Below are 19,375 nucleotides of genomic sequence, written 5' to 3' on the forward strand. Positions count from 1 at the left end.
TTGATTTTATATTAATAAAATTTTGATTCTAAAGCTATTCTGGGCAATGGTGACTGTGAAACAGTAAGTTATCACAACGATCCATTTGGTTCACTAACGTCCTTTAGTGAAAGGAAGTCTATGGTCCAGGCCTGCATGAGACTCCAGACCTACAGCTATATGTCTGACACTTAAACGCTGTCTAACATGTATAAGCAGGACACACAGTTTAAGAGTAATGAGGGATGGGAACAAATGCTAACCTTGCTAGCCAAGCCCACAGACAAGAATAAATAAATAAGCTATTCATGTGTCTCATAAGGAGCTGGTTACTCAGCATTCCCAGGAAGTATATTGCAACAAGTTGCACACCAACTCAGATAGTTAATAGTTAGAAACTTAAAAGGGCAGTAAAAATAATTAGCTTAAAAATACATTAATTAATTATTGTCCTGATATAAAATTGCTTTCACAGAATCTCTACAGTATGGAAACTGGCCATTTGGCCTATCAAGTCTGCTCAGACCTTCCAAAGAGCATCCCACACAGACTCACCCCCACCCTATCCATGTAGCCCCACATGTACCATGGCTGAGCCACCTAACCTGCACTCTACGGGGCAATTTAGCATGGCCAATTCACTTTACCTGCACATCTCTGGATATCTTCACATCTTTCACAACAGTTATTGTTGGCTTTTGAAAAAAAGCACAAGGACTGAGACAATATTCATCCTAATTAAAACTGTGCGGTTACTCACTTGCAGTCATGTCCTTTGTGACATACTCTTGCACACTCAGTACAGCAGCAGAGAGACTCCAGCAATCCACATGTCCGGCATTCAAAAATATCCTAGCCAAATTTAACACAAAGTTTCAGTACGTACATTGAAACGAAGTGATAGTAAAATGTACTTAAACACAGGGCCATTGCATAAGACGCAGGTAGGAAAAGACTTGCACAGACACAACAAAAAGTAACTTGCATAAATAGATGCTTTCTGGTAGAAAAGTCTCCAAGATGTTTTACTGATACATATTAGAATAAAGTGATTTGGTGGTGGTGGGGGGGGGGGGGTTGTTGCTTATAGGTACATCCAAAGCAAGATTGGTCATCCAAGCAATGTGAATTCTTCTTCGTTGGAATACATTGGGTTGAAGCTTATCTGTTCTCAATACCTGGTTAATATGTTCTGCTCCAGTCCAGGTAAAACTACACGTATCATTGCAGCACAAGACATACAACGGAGAGTCATCAGGATTTGTACCAGGCGGACAAATCATGCTCATAAATACATCCTCTTCCTTTTCACCTGAGACATCGCCTGAAGAGAAAAAAAATGCCCCTTATAAACCACAATGAATTAACCAAAATCACTCAGGGCAGAAAGCATTATGCAACTAGAGTTGGGGGAATAAAACAAAGGACTTTAAAATATTTGAGCCTGATGCCTACAAATGTAAATTCAACAATGCAAGTACAAGGTAAGACATTTCAGTTGTGGCCCTGAACAATCAAATGAACCCTATGACAGTCAGAAGAGTTTTTAAAAAGAACAAAACATCTTGAGCAATAAAATTGCAGCTATCAGTTGCATCCTTTATCTTTTTTTGCCCGTACCATAACAAAGGCAAGCAGTAGACTAGTTTGGCAATGAAACCAAATTGCTGGAGAAACGTAGCAGAATTGGCAGCAACTGTGGAAAGAAAGCAGAGTTAACATTTTGGACCCAGTGACCACACCGCACCGCCTCCAATCACCAACAGCTCATAACAAGTTGACTTGTTTTTGGTTTCTACTAGTTCTCAACACAACTTGGATCAGTATTCAAGAGTGGAAAAAAAAGGTGAAAAATACAATTAAGGCACTCACCAAAGACAAGTACTGCCAGCTTTGGAGCACTTTGCCGAAAAAAGCTTCAATATGGTTGCAAATGTTTCTGAACTGAAACTAGTCTGGTTTGTTATTGTGCTTGCTTAGATCGATTCAGTTACATGCATGAAACAAACCCCACAGGTTTTCCCATGCTTTTTAAGAGTAGATTCAATTAGTTCCCAAAAAAGAATAACTCCATCAGCTTGATTCGTCTTTCCATCATAAGTTTAAGCCTTCTGGCTCTCCTAGTCTGGGGAGTCTTAAAACACACTTCAAAATATAGAACTCACTACCCTCAAAAAACATTTTGAAATGTATATGAAGTCATGACTTATTTCAATTATTCCAAATCTGTACAAAACTAACAAAACTGCTGCAATATTGGCATGTATTTGAACTTGCCTTGAGTTTTTATTTCAGAGTGCAGAGTTTCTGTAAAGTACAAAGAAACATGACAGGCCAAAGTAGCACAAGTTAAACACGGCACGGTGGCACAGTGGTTAGCACTGCTGCCTCACAGCGCCAGAGACCCGGGTTCAATTCCTGCCTCAGGCAACTGTCTGTGTGGAGTTTGCACATTCTCCCCGTGTCAGCGTGGGTTTCCTCCAGGTGCTCCGGTTTCCTCCCACAGTCCGAAGGTTAGGTGAAATGGCCATGCTAAATTGTCCGTAGTGTTAGGTGAAGGGGTAAATGTCGGGGAATGGGTCTGGGTGGGTCGCTCTTCGGAGGGTCCGTGTGGACTTGTTGGGCCGAAAGGCCTGTTTCCACACTAAGTAATCTAATCTAATAAAACCTTACGAACAATTCCGATTCACACTGGAGATTTTCCCTTCAAAACAGCCTCTTGTTCTAAGTAACAGACATAGAAAACAAAGATCACCAAATATAAGTCTGATCTCAAGTCAACAATAGAAGTTTCTGTTCCTTAAAGCATGACATGATGCATGACTATCAAAGGAAGGTGCTCCTAACTATCAAAACTTGCTCAAGCTTTGTTCAGTGCAGGTAAACATCAGAACATATGTACAGAGCCAAGCCTCAAATTTTCAATAAATTGCATACAAACCATTCTGAACTGAACAGAAAACTTGAAGACAAATTCAGAAATCAGTTTATGATTCTGAACTTGCTTAACATTAGTAAACTGATTACCTTTGGCTATTTTTTGAGCAGTTTCTAGAATAGTAATCGCAGCTGGATAAGCTCTTCCACCAACAGCCAGCATAAAAGGCGTCATTCCTCTTGCATCCCTGAAAATGATTATGAAGTTAAATAAGAAAGTTATGATACTATAAGATTTGTAATTTAAATAACGAATTTAAAATTTTACTACTTGCAAATGAATGTTTTACTTTTAAAAACAATGGTAATTATTTACTGCAGCATCTCCTTGCTGAAGGGAGGGGGGAAAAAGCCTATCATATGACCGCTATCTTGCCCTGCTGATAAATGTTTGTGGGAACATGGGGTGAGTTTGCAAGTGGACTCGACATTTCTCCATGTCCCCTGTCCTCCACTATCTTTCCATTCGTGACAGTTTGGGTTGCAATTCAAAACTGTAGCTAGCTATCGAAGTATGCTTCCAGAAGCTACATAAATAAAAAGAGAAAAAAGTATTCACTCATATGGAGTCGAAGTCAATGTCAAGAATCTTAATGTTACATACAAACTTATGAATTAGAAATAGGAAGCAGCCCCTCAGTTCTTCAAGCCTGTTCCATCACTTGGTAAGATCATGATTGATCCAGTTATTGCACATTCTCACTTCCCTGCAATACTCTTTCACTCCCTTGCTCATTAAGAAACTATCTACCTAGAGCTCAAAAATATTCAAGGACTCTGCTGTCTCCACCTTTTCAGGAAGTGTTCCAAAAACACCCAACCTTGTAAAATGTAAAATCAGTCTTTCCAAATGTAACCTTGATCAGAAAATAACCAAATGTAATTTGTTTATTTGTACTGAGTAAGTACAGAATCATTCTTTCCATATTCAGCCTGTCAAGACCCCCTCAGGATCTGATGCTTCATTCAAGTCATCTCTTACTCTTCTAAACTCAGCAGTTATAAGCCTCAGCTGTCCCCCTCCCATTCTATTCTATTTATCTAATAATCTTCTCTGATGCACTTCCGATGCATATAGACCTTTTCTTAAAAAAGGAAAGCAATGCTCCAGATATTATGTAGTATGCCAGATGTGGTCTCACCATTGCCTTGCATTCTGAAGCATTAATGGCTTACCATTTCTAGACTGCATTGGGAGCTTTCTATCTCTGCTAATGTCTGGAATACAATACTGAAATAAAGGATGCAACTGGGAACAGGAAGTGTTTATGGTTTTGCACATGTATATCTTACATCTGGCTTGATTATAATTACATCAAACTAGGATCTTCAGGTATCAAAAGAACATACTCCAAGACATTCTGTAAATAGGTTTTTCATTAAAAAACTTAAGTGAGGCGCTTCCTCAAAAAAATGTTTTTTTGAACATGATAGTTTTTAAAAAAAAGTTTGATTACTATATACAGACTCACTATTTGTTCCTTGACTGCCCTGCCCCAATAATGATAAAGCTCCAAATTTCATCAAAGCCAAATTTGGAGCTTTACCATTACCAAATCCAATGTCTAATATGACCATTTATGAAATTACAAAAAATAAAATAAAATCAGCTAGCTTGTCTTATTGTACCTATGTACAATACACTTCAAGTTAAATTTTAGTTTTGATATTGCATCATTGATTATATATCATATTCCTAGTCTCAACTAATTTTCTTTTTTTTTTTAACATGTTGTTAATATCAGATTGAGATCTTGAGTTTCACATTTATTTTTAAAACAGTAAACATTACACACTACTTACTTGGCTGAAAGCAATTCGCGAAGGTACGGTCGAAGTACTACACTTTCACAAAGTAATTTTAAGATCAAATGTGCATTAGCTTTTCTATCCTTTGATTCCACGACAGGTGGCTCAGATGAAGGACCTACAATTAAAAATGCAAAATTGCTTTAAGATGGAGAAAGGCAAGTTTTATACTAGATTTTTCTCATCTTGCATAGTTTATTCACTGATACAAATGAAACTTTACATTTACGCAAAATTTTAATTCATCATGGCTTGCATAAATCTAATGGATAAAGAATGATACTTTCAGGAAACGAACTACAACTTCAAAGTGCTGGGCCTGAATGGTGGAAAAAATGTACATATAAAAATGTGACAAATTCCCAGTCTCAGCAATGCTATTAAAGAAAACACCAGTCACATATCTTCCATAGGAATGCAGTAACCCCAAGATTACTGTTCAGCAATTTGAACAATAGCTTCCTCATGTATGGCCAAAGCATCTGAAACATTATGTTGGAAAATAAAATGGTCTCAAAGATGAATAATCTTTAAAAATATACACAAATTTATATATAAAACACAAAGAAAAAAGATCATTCAGTCCAACTAGTCGAGATCAGTGATTATACCCTGTTTGAACTGTAAGAGATATATGTTAAAACTGAAATTGTTTGCTTTTGGAATATATAGAAACATAGAAAATAGAAGCTGTAATAGGCCATTCATTATGGTCATCCAACTTAACAGCTTGCTCCTGCTTTTCCCCATACTCTTTAATCCTAAGTGCTATATCCAACTCCTCCTTGAAATCATAAAATGTTTTGGCCTCAACTACATTCTGTGGTAGTGAATGTCATACATAGCCTCTCCACTTTGGATGAAGAAATTCCTCCTCATCTCAATCTTAAATTCTTTACCTTGTGTCCTTAGATGTGACCCCTGATTCTTGTCTCCTCCACCATTCATACAACGACCCTGTCTCACCCTGTTGGAATTTTATAGGTTTCTATGAGATTCTCTCCTTAATCTTTTGAATTCCAGTGAAAATACACCTAACTGATTCAATCTCTCCTCATATGTCAGTCCCACCACCCCAGTAATTAGTCTAGTAAACCTTCACTGCACTCCTTCCACATAGCGGCAACTTGCATTCTCAGATAAGGAGACCATAACTGCACACAATATTTCAGATGTGGTCTCACCTGGACTCTGCATAATTGCTCCTGTATTCAACATTTATAAAATCATGAAAGGCATGGATAGTGTAAATAGACAAGATCTCTTCCCCAGGCCGAAGGAGTCCAAAACTAGAGGGTGTAAGTTTAAGATGGGGGGGGAGTAAGATTTAAAAGGGACCCAAGGGGCAACTTTTTCATGCAGAGACTGGTGCATACATGGAATGAGTTGTCAGAGAAAGTGGAGGAGGCTGGAACAACCATAAAAATTTAAGGGGCATCTGGATGGGTATATGAATAGGAAAGGTTCAGAGGAATATGGGCCAAATGCTAGCAAATGGGACTTGACTTATACAGGATATCTGGTCGGCATAGATGAATTGGATCAAAGGGACTGTTCCCATGCTGTAAATGTCAGATACTCTATTGCTCTTGCTATAAAAGCTAATTACCATTTGCCTTCTTGACTGCCTTCTGCATGGTTACGTGTCGCAATTGGTGTATAAAGACACTTGGGTCTCACTGCACAATTCCCATTCATTGTCCCACTCACTAAGCATGTCCAAACCACACTGAAGTGTCTCTGCATCCTCAAATCACCCTCCCAACCAGCTTTGGGAGCACTGAAAATTTGGTGATATTACATTAAGTGCCTTCATAAAAATCATTGACATACATTGTGAAATCTGGGGTCCTGGGGACCGATCCCCGAGATACCCAAGTCTCTGCCTGCCATTCAGAAAATGATCCTGTTTATTCTGTTTCCATCTGCCAACCAGCTTTCTAAATATCTCAACACAGTACCTCCAGCTCCGAGAGCTTTAATTTCACACAATCTCTTATGCTGGACTGTCTGGAATGTCCAATGTCCAAATAAACCACATCCATTGGCTCCCATCAAACTCTACAATCTAAATCTTCGAAGAATTTAGTGGATGCATCAAGCATGATTTGCCTTTCACAAATCCAGGGTAACTGTGTCCGATCCCATATTTGAAATGTTCAGCTATTAATTAGTTTATAATGGAATCTAGTATTTTCCCCAATACTAATGTCAGGCTGACTGGTCAATAACTCCTGGTTAACTGCCGCCCTATAATTGCAAAAATTAGTGTTTTCCTCTTCCATTTGAAATTTTTAATTTACTTTCCATTGATAAATTCATACTGGTTTAATGCTCACATTCTGATTTCTAAATTAGTAACTTGATTACAGATGCATTCCTCATTTTACTTTTATACTGCAAATTCCATTCCTCCAAAGTACTATCATTTCAGTTTATATCAGCCACTTTATTTGCTTTTAATCCTACAATTTAAAAAAGTTACCATGTTTACAACCAATGGCTAAGAATGCCTTAAACAAAAAACTTAAAGGAACATTTGCCTTTAAATAAGACAATGGGACAGTGCTCCCATATTCACTGGCAGCCAAAATGACTCAATTAGAACACAAAGGAACAATGAGGAGAATTAGGTCAGGTAGTTTGTCAAGACATACAGCAGAAAGATTACTGGGGTATTTCTGCAAATTTAACTGGGCCTGTATTATCAAGTAATATTTCAGTGTTCCTTTCCCTCTTTCCTCATCAATGGCAGAAAAAAGATTGAAAGGGTTCATAAATTATATCAAGAGCTCAGCAAAATCTGTACAGATTCTAAAGTGACATGTAAAATTATTCATCAGATTGTTTTATTTTGAAAGATTAATGGAACAGTTCAGTTTTATACTTGATTAAAGGTCTAAGCACAAATTATGTTTCATGAAAAATATAGAACTTAGTATAGGCCACAGTATAAAGGCATTTTTTTGTATAATTCCCTCCAGCAAATTAAAAGAGCAGAGAGTTCTGAATCTTAATCTACTTCTGGATTGCAAACACTGTAAAAGTTAATTAAATGAGTAGTTATGGCTGGACAGGTGATATGCTATAGCTGTATGATGTGGGAGCTGGTTAATCCCATTGTGAATGGCAGTGACCACATCTGCACCGAGTGTAGGTTGCTGGAAGAACTCCAGATCAGAATTATGATCTGGAATCTGAGCTTCAAATTCTGCAGCACATCTGGGAGGGGAAGAGTTACTTGGACACTGTTTCAGGAGACAGTCACACCCGGTAGATTAAGTAATTCAAATTTAGTAAATGTTCAGGAATCAACAAGGTGTGACTGTAAGTGAGGTAGGTAGGCAGGATTCTGAGTTCAAGAGTGCAGGAGCCTCAGCCCTTGACCTTGTCCAACAGGTATGTGATTCTTGCTCCCTGTATGGATGAGTGAAAAAGCCGTAGATAGGATGAGCCAGCTGACCACAGCAGCATGGAACAAATGGCCATTCAAGAGGGGGGAAGCAAAAAGACAAGTAGTTGTTATAGGGGATTCTATAATTAGGGGGACAGATAGTATCCTATGCAAGCTGGATTGGGAGTCCCGCATGATGTGTTGCCTGCCCGGTGCAGGACATCCCTGACCGGCTTGAAAGGATATTGGAGCGGGAGGGGGAGGATCCAGTTGTTGTGGTCCACGTTGGGGCTAACAACATAGGCAAAGCTAGGGTGGAGGACCTGTTTGTGGATTATCAAGCGCTAGGAAGGAAATTGAAGTACAGATACTTAAGGGTCATAATCTCCAGATTACTACCAATGCTATGTGCCAATTGGCATAGGCATAAGAAAGTTAGGGAAGTAAACATGAGGCTAAAGGATTGGTGTGGGAAAAGAGGGATTCTATTTCTTGGGGTATTGGCATCAGTTTTGGAACTGGGGGATCTGTACCGATGGGACGGTCTCCACCTGAACCGATATGGAATCAGTGTTCTAGCAAAAAGGATAAATCGGGTGGTCAGTACGACTTTGAACTTGAGTCAGGTGGAACGGAAAGCAAAAGCGATAGGGAGTATGGAGTTAAATGGAAAGTTAAGCAGCAGGACAACATATGTGCAAGTGGGTTTAGCGAGAGGCAGACTTAGAATACAGCAAAAAGGAACTTAGGACATCTTATGATTTCCAATGTCTCTAATAATGGTAAGAAAGTTAGCATTAAGGCACTTTACCTGAATGCTCGTAGTATTCGTAACAAAGTAGATGAATTGACGACACAAATCGCCGTGAATGATTATGATGTGATAGGCACCAGAGACATGGTTGCAGGGAGTTCAGGACTGGTAGTTAAACATTCAAGGATTTACAATTTATCGAAAAGACAGAGGGGAGGAGAGAGGACGGGATTGCCCGGTTAGTTAAGAATTAAATTAAATCTAAGGCACTGAACAACAGAGTCAGATGATGTGGAGTCTGTGTGGGTGGAGTTGAGGAACCACAAAGGCAAAAAAACCAAAAACCTCCTAACAGTGGTCAGGACCAGGACGCAAGACGTCCAAGGAAATAGATATGGCATTCAGAAAGGCACGGTCACGGTGATCATGGGGGACTTCAATGTACAGGCGTATGGGTGAATAATGTTGTTGGTGGATCCAAAGAAAGGGAATTCTTGGAATGCCTACAGGATAGCTTTTTTGAACAGCTTGTGATGGAGCCCATAAGGGAGCAGGCTATTCTGGACTTAGACTTTATAAAAGATCTTAAAGTAAGGGAATACTTAGAAGGCAGCGATCATAATATGGTAGAGTTCAGTCTGCAGCGAGAAAGAGAGAAGACAAAATCGGACGTAATGGTGCTAGTTAAATAAAGGTAATTATAGAGGCATGAGAGGGGAACTGAAGAAAATCAACTGGAAGCAGAGCCTAGCAGGGAAGACAGTACAGCAACAAAGGCAGGAGTTTCGGAGTGTAATTGAGGACACAGTACAGAGGTTCATCCCAAAGAAAAGAAAAATTATTTGGGGGGGCAGCAGAATTAGAAAGCCATGGCTGACAAAGGGAGTCAGGAAACGTATCAAAGGAAAGAAAAAAGAGAGCCTATAAAGCAGCCAAGAGCATTGGGAAATCAGAAGATTGGGTAGGCTACAAAAAGAGAATAATAAAGAGCAAAATAAGGCAGGAGAGGATCAAATATGAAGGTGGGCTAGGCAGTAATATTAGAAATGATACTTAAAGTTTCTTTCAATACATAAACAAATGAGAGGCAAAAGTAGACACTGGGCTGCTCCAATTGATGCTGGAAGGCTAGTGGTGGGAGATAAGGAAATAGCTGAAGAACTTAATAAGTACTTTGTATCAGCCTTTATAGTGGAAGACACGAGTAATATCCCAACAATTCGAGAGTGTCGGGGGTAGAGTTGAATATGATAGCCATTACAAATCTCCTGGTTTATATCCTAGAGTTCTGAGGGGGCTATTCTGGAAAAGTCTGCCAATGATATGAAGTTAGGTGGACAGGCAGGTAGCACTGAGGAGATAGGGAGGCTGCAGAAAGATTGACAGTTTAAGAGTGTGGTCCAGGAAATGGCTGATGAAATTCAACATGAGCAAATGGGAGGTTTTGCACTTTGGAAAAAACAATACAGGCATGGACTATTTTCTAAACAGTGAGAAAATTCATCAAGCCAAAGTTCAAAGGGATCTGGCAGTGCTAGTCTAGGATTCTCTAAAGGTTGAGTTGATGATTAAGAAAGTGAATGCAATGTTGCATTTATCCCAAGAGGGTTGGAATATAAAAGCAACAACGTGCTTCTGAGACTTAATAAAGCTCTAGTTAGGGGCCCATTTGGAATACTGTGTCCAATTTTGGGCCCCACACCCCAGGAATGACGTACTGGCACTTAGCATGATCCCTGGAATGATAGGCCTAACGAGTGGCTGAGGATCCTGGGATTGTATTCGTTAGAGTCTAGAAGGTTGAGGGGAGATCTAATAGAAATTTACAAGATAATGTATGGCTTAGAAACGGTGGATGCTGGAAAGTAGTTTCTGTTAGGCAGTGAGACAAGGACCCGTGGGCAGAGTATTAGAATCAGAGGGGGTCAATTTAGATTGGAAATGAGGAGGTATTTATTCAGCTAGAGTGTGGTGGGCCTGTGGAATTCATTGCCACGAAGTGAAGTGGAGGCTGGGACGTTAAATGTCTTAAGATTGATAAATTCTTGATCTCGCAAGGAATTAAGGGCAACGGGAAGAGTGCGGGTAAGTGGAATTGAAATGCCCAGCCATGATTAAATGACAGAGTGGACTCGATGGGCTGAATGGCCTTACTTCCACTCCTGTGTCTTATGGTCTTATAGGAGACCATAATAAATTAATATTTAGAAAGACTCAGCAATATTACATGAATAAATATAAAAGCAAAATGTAATCTAAGAATGCAACAATGAGGAACTTTGCTCTAAGTACATCACAACTAGTTTTTAAGAGGAGGAAGATACAAAATAGAAAATGGTATGAAAAAACCCAGGAACATTATGAGAAATATTTGTTCCACCTACTCCTGTTTCAAGGAGCCTGATTTTTGACGAAGGTGGCTTTAGAGGAATGAGAGTCGATAAAATGGCTGTTATTGGTTTCAAGCTTATTCCCTCCAGAATGAAATTCCAGACAAGAGCAAAGCCTTAAAATTAATTAGGTCATTTAGAAATGAAGTCAGCTAGTTGTGTGAAAACCACTTCTACAAATTAAGACTGAACCCTACACAAGAAAAAATTATTTTTCTTGTAAATAGGGGCTATTAATGTTTAGGAGGTAAAATATCATACTTCTGCATTTAAAAAGAACACCTTGGATATGTACAGAAACTAAAAAATATAGACATTCAAAATGGCATCTTAAAGTTAAACCATGGTTTATGAACATCTAACTTTGTAATGTGCAGAAACAAGAAAACGATTACATTCTCCAATTAAATTGGTTAAGACTGTAATTGGTGACAAAGTCGACAATCATTCCTAGCTCTGACGACTAATAAAATAGGTGAACCATTCCCATCAAGAGGTTCACATATTCTGTTCCCCAATTGGTGCCGAGAGTTAGGTGATCTCAGCCAGACCAGAGTTGCTGAAAGGTGTCAGTGTCCATGGTTAAGCGTGGAAATTATGAGCGCTTCTTAGATATTCTGCATAAGTCGTTATTTCTTCCAACTTGAATGATTTGAGAAAGTTTAACATCGCTTTTCACTTGGCAACTTTTAAATTCTCTCTTTTGCATATAAGCATTCAATACATTAATAGTAAGATTTAAAAAATAATATCTAAAGTAACAATACAATTTGTTTTCAGTAATATATCTAATGACACGTATATAACTAAAATAATTTTAATCTACTCCATTCCCCAATATAGCATTTCCATTCAAAGATCTGATGTCTCAGGAAAATTGGCAATAAGGATATTATAAGCTTGGTATCATATGACCAAAGCTGTGAATTTAACATAAGATTTTTTTCCTCGTGATTATTATTTATTGACATTTGCTAGAAGCAAGACAAGTCAAGTTAGTTTGGAACAGGATCAGTTTTAATGAACTTTCCCTATGATCACAAGATTTGCAAAGCTCAATCACTTGTTGACTAGGATTACACAATAAAGTTGATGGCAGCAAGGTAACTAACATCAGCAGAAATCAAAACTCTCAGGTGGAGGTAAAGAAAATGTTATAGAAGGGTAACCTTACCTGGTATGGTAGATGTGCTTGGTCCTTGTCCAGTACCAGATGCTGCTGTGGTAAGAGATCCCACAGCAGGAGCGAGGATAAAATCAATGTCACCATCTTTCAGTAAACAGAATAGCAAATGATCATCAGGTCAAAACAGTCCTCTGTCTAAAACACTTTACAGCTTTCAGAACTGTGGGGATACCAAAATGTTTCACTCGATAACTGCATGCTGCTCTGAATATTTATTTTAAAATTTAGTGCAAAGATCTCTTGACTGCCAAAAATAAACAAACTTGCTTCTGATGTTTCTAAAATACTTTATACCGCATCAAAACCAAAATCTGAAATGGAAGTATAAGTGACTTCAACTGAAATAATAAAAATCTTTGTCTCTTGTATATTGACTTTTTGATGGATGTGAATAGTAAAAGTAGTTAAACTTTTGTTTACAAAACTATTATGATATTTATTTTAGGTTTTTGCTGGTTTTTACTATCTAACTAACTTGAAAACATTGGATGAAGGATGCCCAAAAGATAGGACACCACCAGATGGACACCTTAAATTTTCATAACACTTGGGAATCTAAAACTAAAGGTATCAGACATAAGTTGTGCCTTGCAGTGCGGTTTAATTTCCTCACTCTGAAAAATGTATAGTTTTGATTGCTCCCAAAGTAGTCTTTCAGCAAAAAATGAAACCAATTTCCAATCTAGTTCCAGAAAAGCACAATAAACTGACATCTTCATGTATGCTTCACCCTTTGCTTCAAATCAAATTTGGTGAACAAGGTGCAACTCAATATTACACATGGGGTAGCAGCCCAGATAAGATATTTCATGTTGTGAATCAATTAAAACTGTGCTATTTGTAGGGAGCCGTGCTACAAAAAATGTGTCAGTTTGTTACCAAGCCATGAGAGCAAAGTACATAAGCCCTGTAAAACAATGGAATTAGGGAAACATCAGCATTTTTAAAGCATCAAGAGTATGGCTGCTTGGGTGTTGTAAAAAGTATTATCAAATATAATTTGATGCATACAATGAGCTATCAAGACAAGCTTTAAAGTAGCATCATACAGGAAGAGAAAAAGGAAGGTGGAGAGCACACACAAAAAGATGGGGAGAGTGAAGAAGAGAGACAGTGAGAGAGAGGGTGAGCAAGCATGGGAACACAAATGGCATTGCCTTAAATTATAGAGAACAATGCAGCTGGAGAGTGTTAAAAGCCAGATGCTCCCTAGTTTCAGTCGTGATTAGTGGCGATCAGATTTCGCAAATAATGAACAGATTGCACTGTTTATGCTACAGGTTGAGAATGATTATAGTCATTGGTGACAACTTTTCTGGTTATAAATATGTGACAAATGGGTGGATGCAGCATGACGGTTGCTAAATTGGACTACAGTGAATCTCAAGTATTTGATCTCCCAATGAAAAACTTCAACTTCCAAGTAGTCTCATCAGCTTGCCAAATCTCTTGCAACATCCACACTTGTCAATGTGGAATTCAAGATCTATTTATAACTGATCATTTCCATTGTGCTCAGAAAAACTCGCAAAAACATAATAAATAACTTTCCCATCCTAAGCAAACCTGCATTACAGCTTGAGAAGGCAAACTGTAGACTTGGTTTTTGCCTATTTCGTGAATACCTGCCATGTTCCTTCTTCTGATTTTGGATTAGTTCTTTGGTGAGTGACTGAGACAACTGTGTGTAAGGCTGAAATCATTCTCAATGAAGAACCAGCAGCTAAATACTCATGATAACATTTCTACTTTCCAAGTAATTAGGTTTGAAGGTTCAAATGTTCATTGATAACAGTCCTTTTGAACATACAATTAATCCTTTAAACTACCCACTTATTCTAGTGAAACAGAGAAATTAGTTTTCTCTTACAAAGCTATTCATGTATTTTGGATCCCTTTTGGCAACCTCTGATAGACAGTCAAGTAAAATTAATGACAGGGCATGGGAATGACAACGTCAGTGAAGGGTCAGTCTGGACCTTTGCCTGGCTCTTTTATACTATTGAGAAACATCCTCTGAAAGGTAAGCAACTTGCTTCCCAGAGTATAGCACGTTATCTTAAAATGTGCCAATTGTTTTGAAACTTTTAACAGCAACTGGAAAATTTCACAAGCTAACTTTTCTATTCCACAGACTAACATTTACTGAAATGGATCAACTTAATTCCTTGCATGAGTGTTTAAAATATCCAAAATTTTAAACCAGGTGCACATGCGGTAATCCAGATGAGAAGTTATATATTTAGTCCAAGCGTTGATAACGGATTTTCTTTATCACTGATGTAATCTAATCCACTAGTAAGTTAAATAAACAACTGCAGTCAAGACTTGCGATTTGAATATACATCCAACATTTTTGGGATCACTGATATAATTCAACATTCTTTTTTTGCCTATTTGCATTTGTATACCTTACTTGTTTGATACATAAACATGTTGAACTAACACAAAATTGAAAAAAAAATCAGACTTGGATGCTGGGAACCTGGAAAATAAAAAGAACTTTCTCCATTGCTGATACAACCCCCAACTCTCAATCAACCATAACTGAAAACAGTAACCAGAGTTTTCCATGAGTTCATGGACAGGAAAAGATGTTTACTGATTTAGAACACAATACTTTGGCAGTAACTGTTGCTGGTAGTACTCTTAGACTTAATACAGCCCTTTCCAAACACACAAGCACATCATCTGGGAACACCACCATCTACAAAGCTCCCCTGCATGTCACTCACCATCCTGACTTGGAAATATATTGCCATTCATTCAGCTTTGCTGGTCATAATCCTTGAACTCCATCTCCAGCAGCACTTTGGGTCTATCTTTGGCAAAAGAACTACAGCGATTCAAGATGGCAACCAGCCACTATCTCAAGGCCAAATAGGAATGGACAATAAATACTAGTGTAGCTAGTGACCCCCCACATTCTACAAGTGAATAAAAAAGAGAGACTAATCTTCCTATTCCTAAACATATTAGATCCATATTCTTTCAGCCACTCAGAACATGAAGGTTTGCATAACTAGAGAGATAGGAATCTTTATTATACATGACGCAGTTACACAATATCAAATGGCAGTGTCAGTCAAGATTAATTCAATTAAATTGTGCTCTGGTGTCAGCAAATGGTAGCATTAGCTTTCTGAAGTTTTAACAGCAATAGTGTATCATCGAAATGTCCTGAATGAGCACAATATAAAATTCCACTGCTCATTGATTTAGACTGTCTTCTGAACAGTCTCACTCAGACTAGTTACCTGCTCTGAAGTTGGTTATTATTTTTGTTTCAAACATTTAAAAAAAAAAATCAATTCAATTCATTTCCGTACTGTTGGATGGCAAGTTTTGTGATTTCCTTCACTAGATCTCTACAAACTAGTCAGTGCTTTGGAGATGCTCTGATTCATGAAAGGCATTATATGGAGTCCAAGTCTTTAATTCTTATTCTGATGCTTCTTTCTTACTCTAAGAATGAGAACACTTGTCATAATATCAAGTTTAAAATGGGCATTCACAAATTTTCTACAACTGTATAACTGAATACGTGAGCCTGTAGTGAAAAAGAAATGGCCATTTTCTCTCCTCAGTACGACCAAATGTTTTCTTTTCTACATGCATCAACTACAGAGATGCTGCTCTTGTCCGAGATGTCTGTCTGATTTGTAAACGTACACATAAGAATACCTATGAAATGAAATTTGGTTTTATTGCATCTAAGACAAAATAACTTGTGTGGCGAAATTACTCTATAAATCCTCATATGTTGATGCTAACACAAAGCAGGATAAATGGTTCAGCAAGTTATTTTCTAGCAACATCAGAAATCATTCTAACCTGGATCAATTGCAGGTGGATCTGGTGCCCAGCTAAGTGGGGCAATAGGAGGAGATACTGGATCCTGATGGTCACTGGATGAAGCACCAGACTCATGACGACCCAAGCCTGCTGCTCGCAGGGAACGCCTCATCATCTCACGCAATCTTAAACTGAAAGAAGAGCACAAGACTCATTACTTACTTTGGGGGTCAAAAAACATTTACCTCCGACTATGATCCAACAAGTTTCTACAATTATTAGGGATATTAGGTTTTTGGTTTTGCTAAAAGTCAAACAAGTAGTAACAAATAGATTTTTAATCACAGAATACATAGACTGCTATGCCAAGAAAGTTGAAATCAAATTAGTTTCTCTTGTAGCACCAATGTCTTACGTACCTATTGGCTTATTGATGACATCATGGTAGTTCAGCTATTTACAAACACTCAACATTTTGGAATACAGTTTAAGTACTATCTTTCTTTCTATGAGCTAACACTAAACCATCTAATTTGAAGTGCCATGATAAAGTGTCAATTAAAAAAAAAAGTTAAAATTTACATGTTTAGAATTACTCAACAGCTACCTTTAACAATCCCACTCCCAAGAAATAAATGATAACAACTGGTATAATCTTTCTTCTTACCCCAGATTCTTCTTCCTACCCCAAATAAAATTGGTCAGATGCCCAGCTAAGGTAGTTAGATCAGGTCATATTTGCACGTACCTACGACTGCTAGATGGTCCAGTCCTGTTACCACTACTATTACTCGACACAACTGAAATTGCATTTGCAATGGCCTCGACTGCCGATAACCTCTCTGCAAATGTATTCCTCTCGGAGCGCTCTGCTTCTGTGGGACAGAAGTACTTAAGTCACTAGATCTCAGTAACAATGCTATAAAACAAACTGACATCAAGTTACAAGACAAAAACCAAAAGAACTGTGGATGCCATAAATCAAACAGCTGGAAAAGCTCAGCAGGTCTGGCATCACCTGTGGAGAGAAAGAGTTAACATTCTGGGTCAAGTGATGCTTCCTCAGAGTTGGTGGTAGCTAGAAAAATGTCAATTTATATGTAGAATCTGCATATCCCTATTTTCTGCGGCAAATCGACATTTTCCTAGCTACCAGCAGTTCCAAGGAAGGGTCACTCAACACAAAGATAAATGATTCCTTTCCACAGGTAATGCCAGACCTGCTGAGGTCTTCCAGCTACTTCTGTTTTTGTTTCAAATTACAAGACTCAACACTGACCTGAAATGCAGAAATCATTTTTGAATTCACCTCATTCAATCTCAATTTCTTGATATGATCAGGTACAGCAATTCATTGAGAAGTGAACTTTGCATGAAATTTATTTGCCAGTAAAAAAAAAACTGTTCAAAAGCATCTCCCCTTCATTTCAACTCTAGTTCTTTCAAGATACTCTGATGAACTTCCCATACCACAGAATTCTGGATGTGCCCTCAGTATTGCTGAAATTCACATATAAAATGACCCTTCATTGTGATTAATACAGATTTATTTATTCTCCAATGTAATGTTTTGAATCTCATCATGACATATCCTGAAGTTAGAATTCAATAAAAACTGGAATTCAAGTTAGTTTAATGGTAACCACGTAACCATGGCCAATAAAAACCTATCAGTTTTACTGATGTACTTTAGGAAACAGAATCATCCATTCTTACTTGGTCTGGCATAGGCGTGACACTAGATCTACAGAGATGATTCTTAACTGCCTTCTAAAATGATCCTAGCAAGCCATTCAGTTCAAAGGCAATTGGGGATGGGCAAGAACTGTCGGTCATGATTAGCTAGAAATGTCAAATACATTAAAATGAATCAAGTAATTACTGCATTAAGATCAGGACTCACTGATAATGAACCACTTAGGCCATCAAGTGAGAGAACTACACAACAAAGGTGTCAATATTTGTTTAATTACTTCAGTTTTTAATGAAAAATCAAAATGTTATCCTGAAACAAAGTTTAAAAACTGAAGCCCAAATCCTGCATCATTCCCGATCCCTGGATAATGGTTCCTTAATTCTTCTTTGTTATTCATTTCTGTTTTAATTTTGTGTGTCAAGAACTTCAGAAAAGAATTGTTCTAGTTACATTAGATTTTATACTGATTCACTGGATACATCCTAACTCTTACCTGCCAATATCAGTAACCTAAAATGTATGATAAATTAAGATAACCAAGATTTATAAAGTTGGGTGCTCTATATAAGCCTCCAAGAATATAGAACTCAAAAAACATGCAAGCAAGCTTCTATGATGGATAAAAGAATTTCATTTCAACATTTTATTCGGACACCTTACTAAAATTTAGACGTAAAGCTGTTTAACTGTACAAAAAATGAAGTGTTTTTACTCTATAGTATCTTTACCCTTTGTAAGTTATGATCACACGTGGATAATGGAATTGTAAGGGGACTTCAGCAAACATTGGCCTAGAAATTCCAAAAGGGTATATGTCTGTGCAGTGGTATAGATTGAAGTTAATCATTAAGATAACTGTGAGATTCCCAACACAGTTGACTGTCAGAATGCCCTAGGAAGCTGAAGTTTTTTTTGAGGCTTCTGGAACCCTCCAAAAGTGTCCTTTAGAATTTGAGATTTCAGAGGGTTTTGAAGCATTTAAGCTGAACAATTACCTAGGAAAAAAAAATTGTGCACTAAAACCCTCCACAAATTGGCTCAACCCCACTGGATCCTCCCCTGCCCCCTGACAAACCCCACTATTAACTCTACTTCACTGTAGCCCACAATCCTCACTCACCTGCCACCCTTCATCTTTTCCCTCTAGCCCCAAACATACCTCCTTTCAGCAGTTTTCAAAGTGGCCATTCAGCCTAAAAATAAAATTACTTGCTACTGAAAAAAGGGTATAATTTCCACGCAGACCTGCTCCACTCATGTTTTCATGAATTCATCGATTCTTCTAGGCTGCATTAGAAGACATTGCTCCTGGCTAGGAAATTTGCGGCAGAACACAGCTAACGTTAAGTGCCTATTATTTGTTCAACAGTTTCAGTAACAGGATATTGGACCCTGATTCGATGAACTAGGCCAACTCAAGGCAAAAATCAGAATT

General features: G+C 38.0%; 1 protein-coding gene across 7 annotated transcripts in view; it reads right to left on the bottom strand.

The window, feature by feature from the left end:
• Nucleotides 1-19,375, bottom strand: part of ubr5 (ubiquitin protein ligase E3 component n-recognin 5) — a 169,365-nt gene that overhangs the window by 55,028 nt on the left and 94,962 nt on the right. For 6 of the 7 annotated variants that reach the window (XM_043688521.1, XM_043688517.1, XM_043688519.1 and 3 more), the window contains 7 exons: nt 16,993-17,119; nt 16,284-16,435; nt 12,438-12,533; nt 4,720-4,843; nt 3,007-3,104; nt 1,158-1,303; nt 740-831 (listed from right to left, as the gene is read on the bottom strand). In XM_043688521.1, coding sequence (XP_043544456.1) covers nt 740-831; nt 1,158-1,303; nt 3,007-3,104; nt 4,720-4,843; nt 12,438-12,533; nt 16,284-16,435; nt 16,993-17,119 — 835 coding nt within the window. The remainder of the gene's footprint in view (nt 1-739; nt 832-1,157; nt 1,304-3,006; nt 3,105-4,719; nt 4,844-12,437; nt 12,534-16,283; nt 16,436-16,992; nt 17,120-19,375) is intronic. The other variant, XM_043688515.1, reaches the window with a different exon arrangement.

This window comes from Chiloscyllium plagiosum, chromosome 4, assembly GCF_004010195.1.
Source record: "Chiloscyllium plagiosum isolate BGI_BamShark_2017 chromosome 4, ASM401019v2, whole genome shotgun sequence".
Lineage (NCBI taxonomy): Eukaryota > Metazoa > Chordata > Chondrichthyes > Orectolobiformes > Hemiscylliidae > Chiloscyllium > Chiloscyllium plagiosum.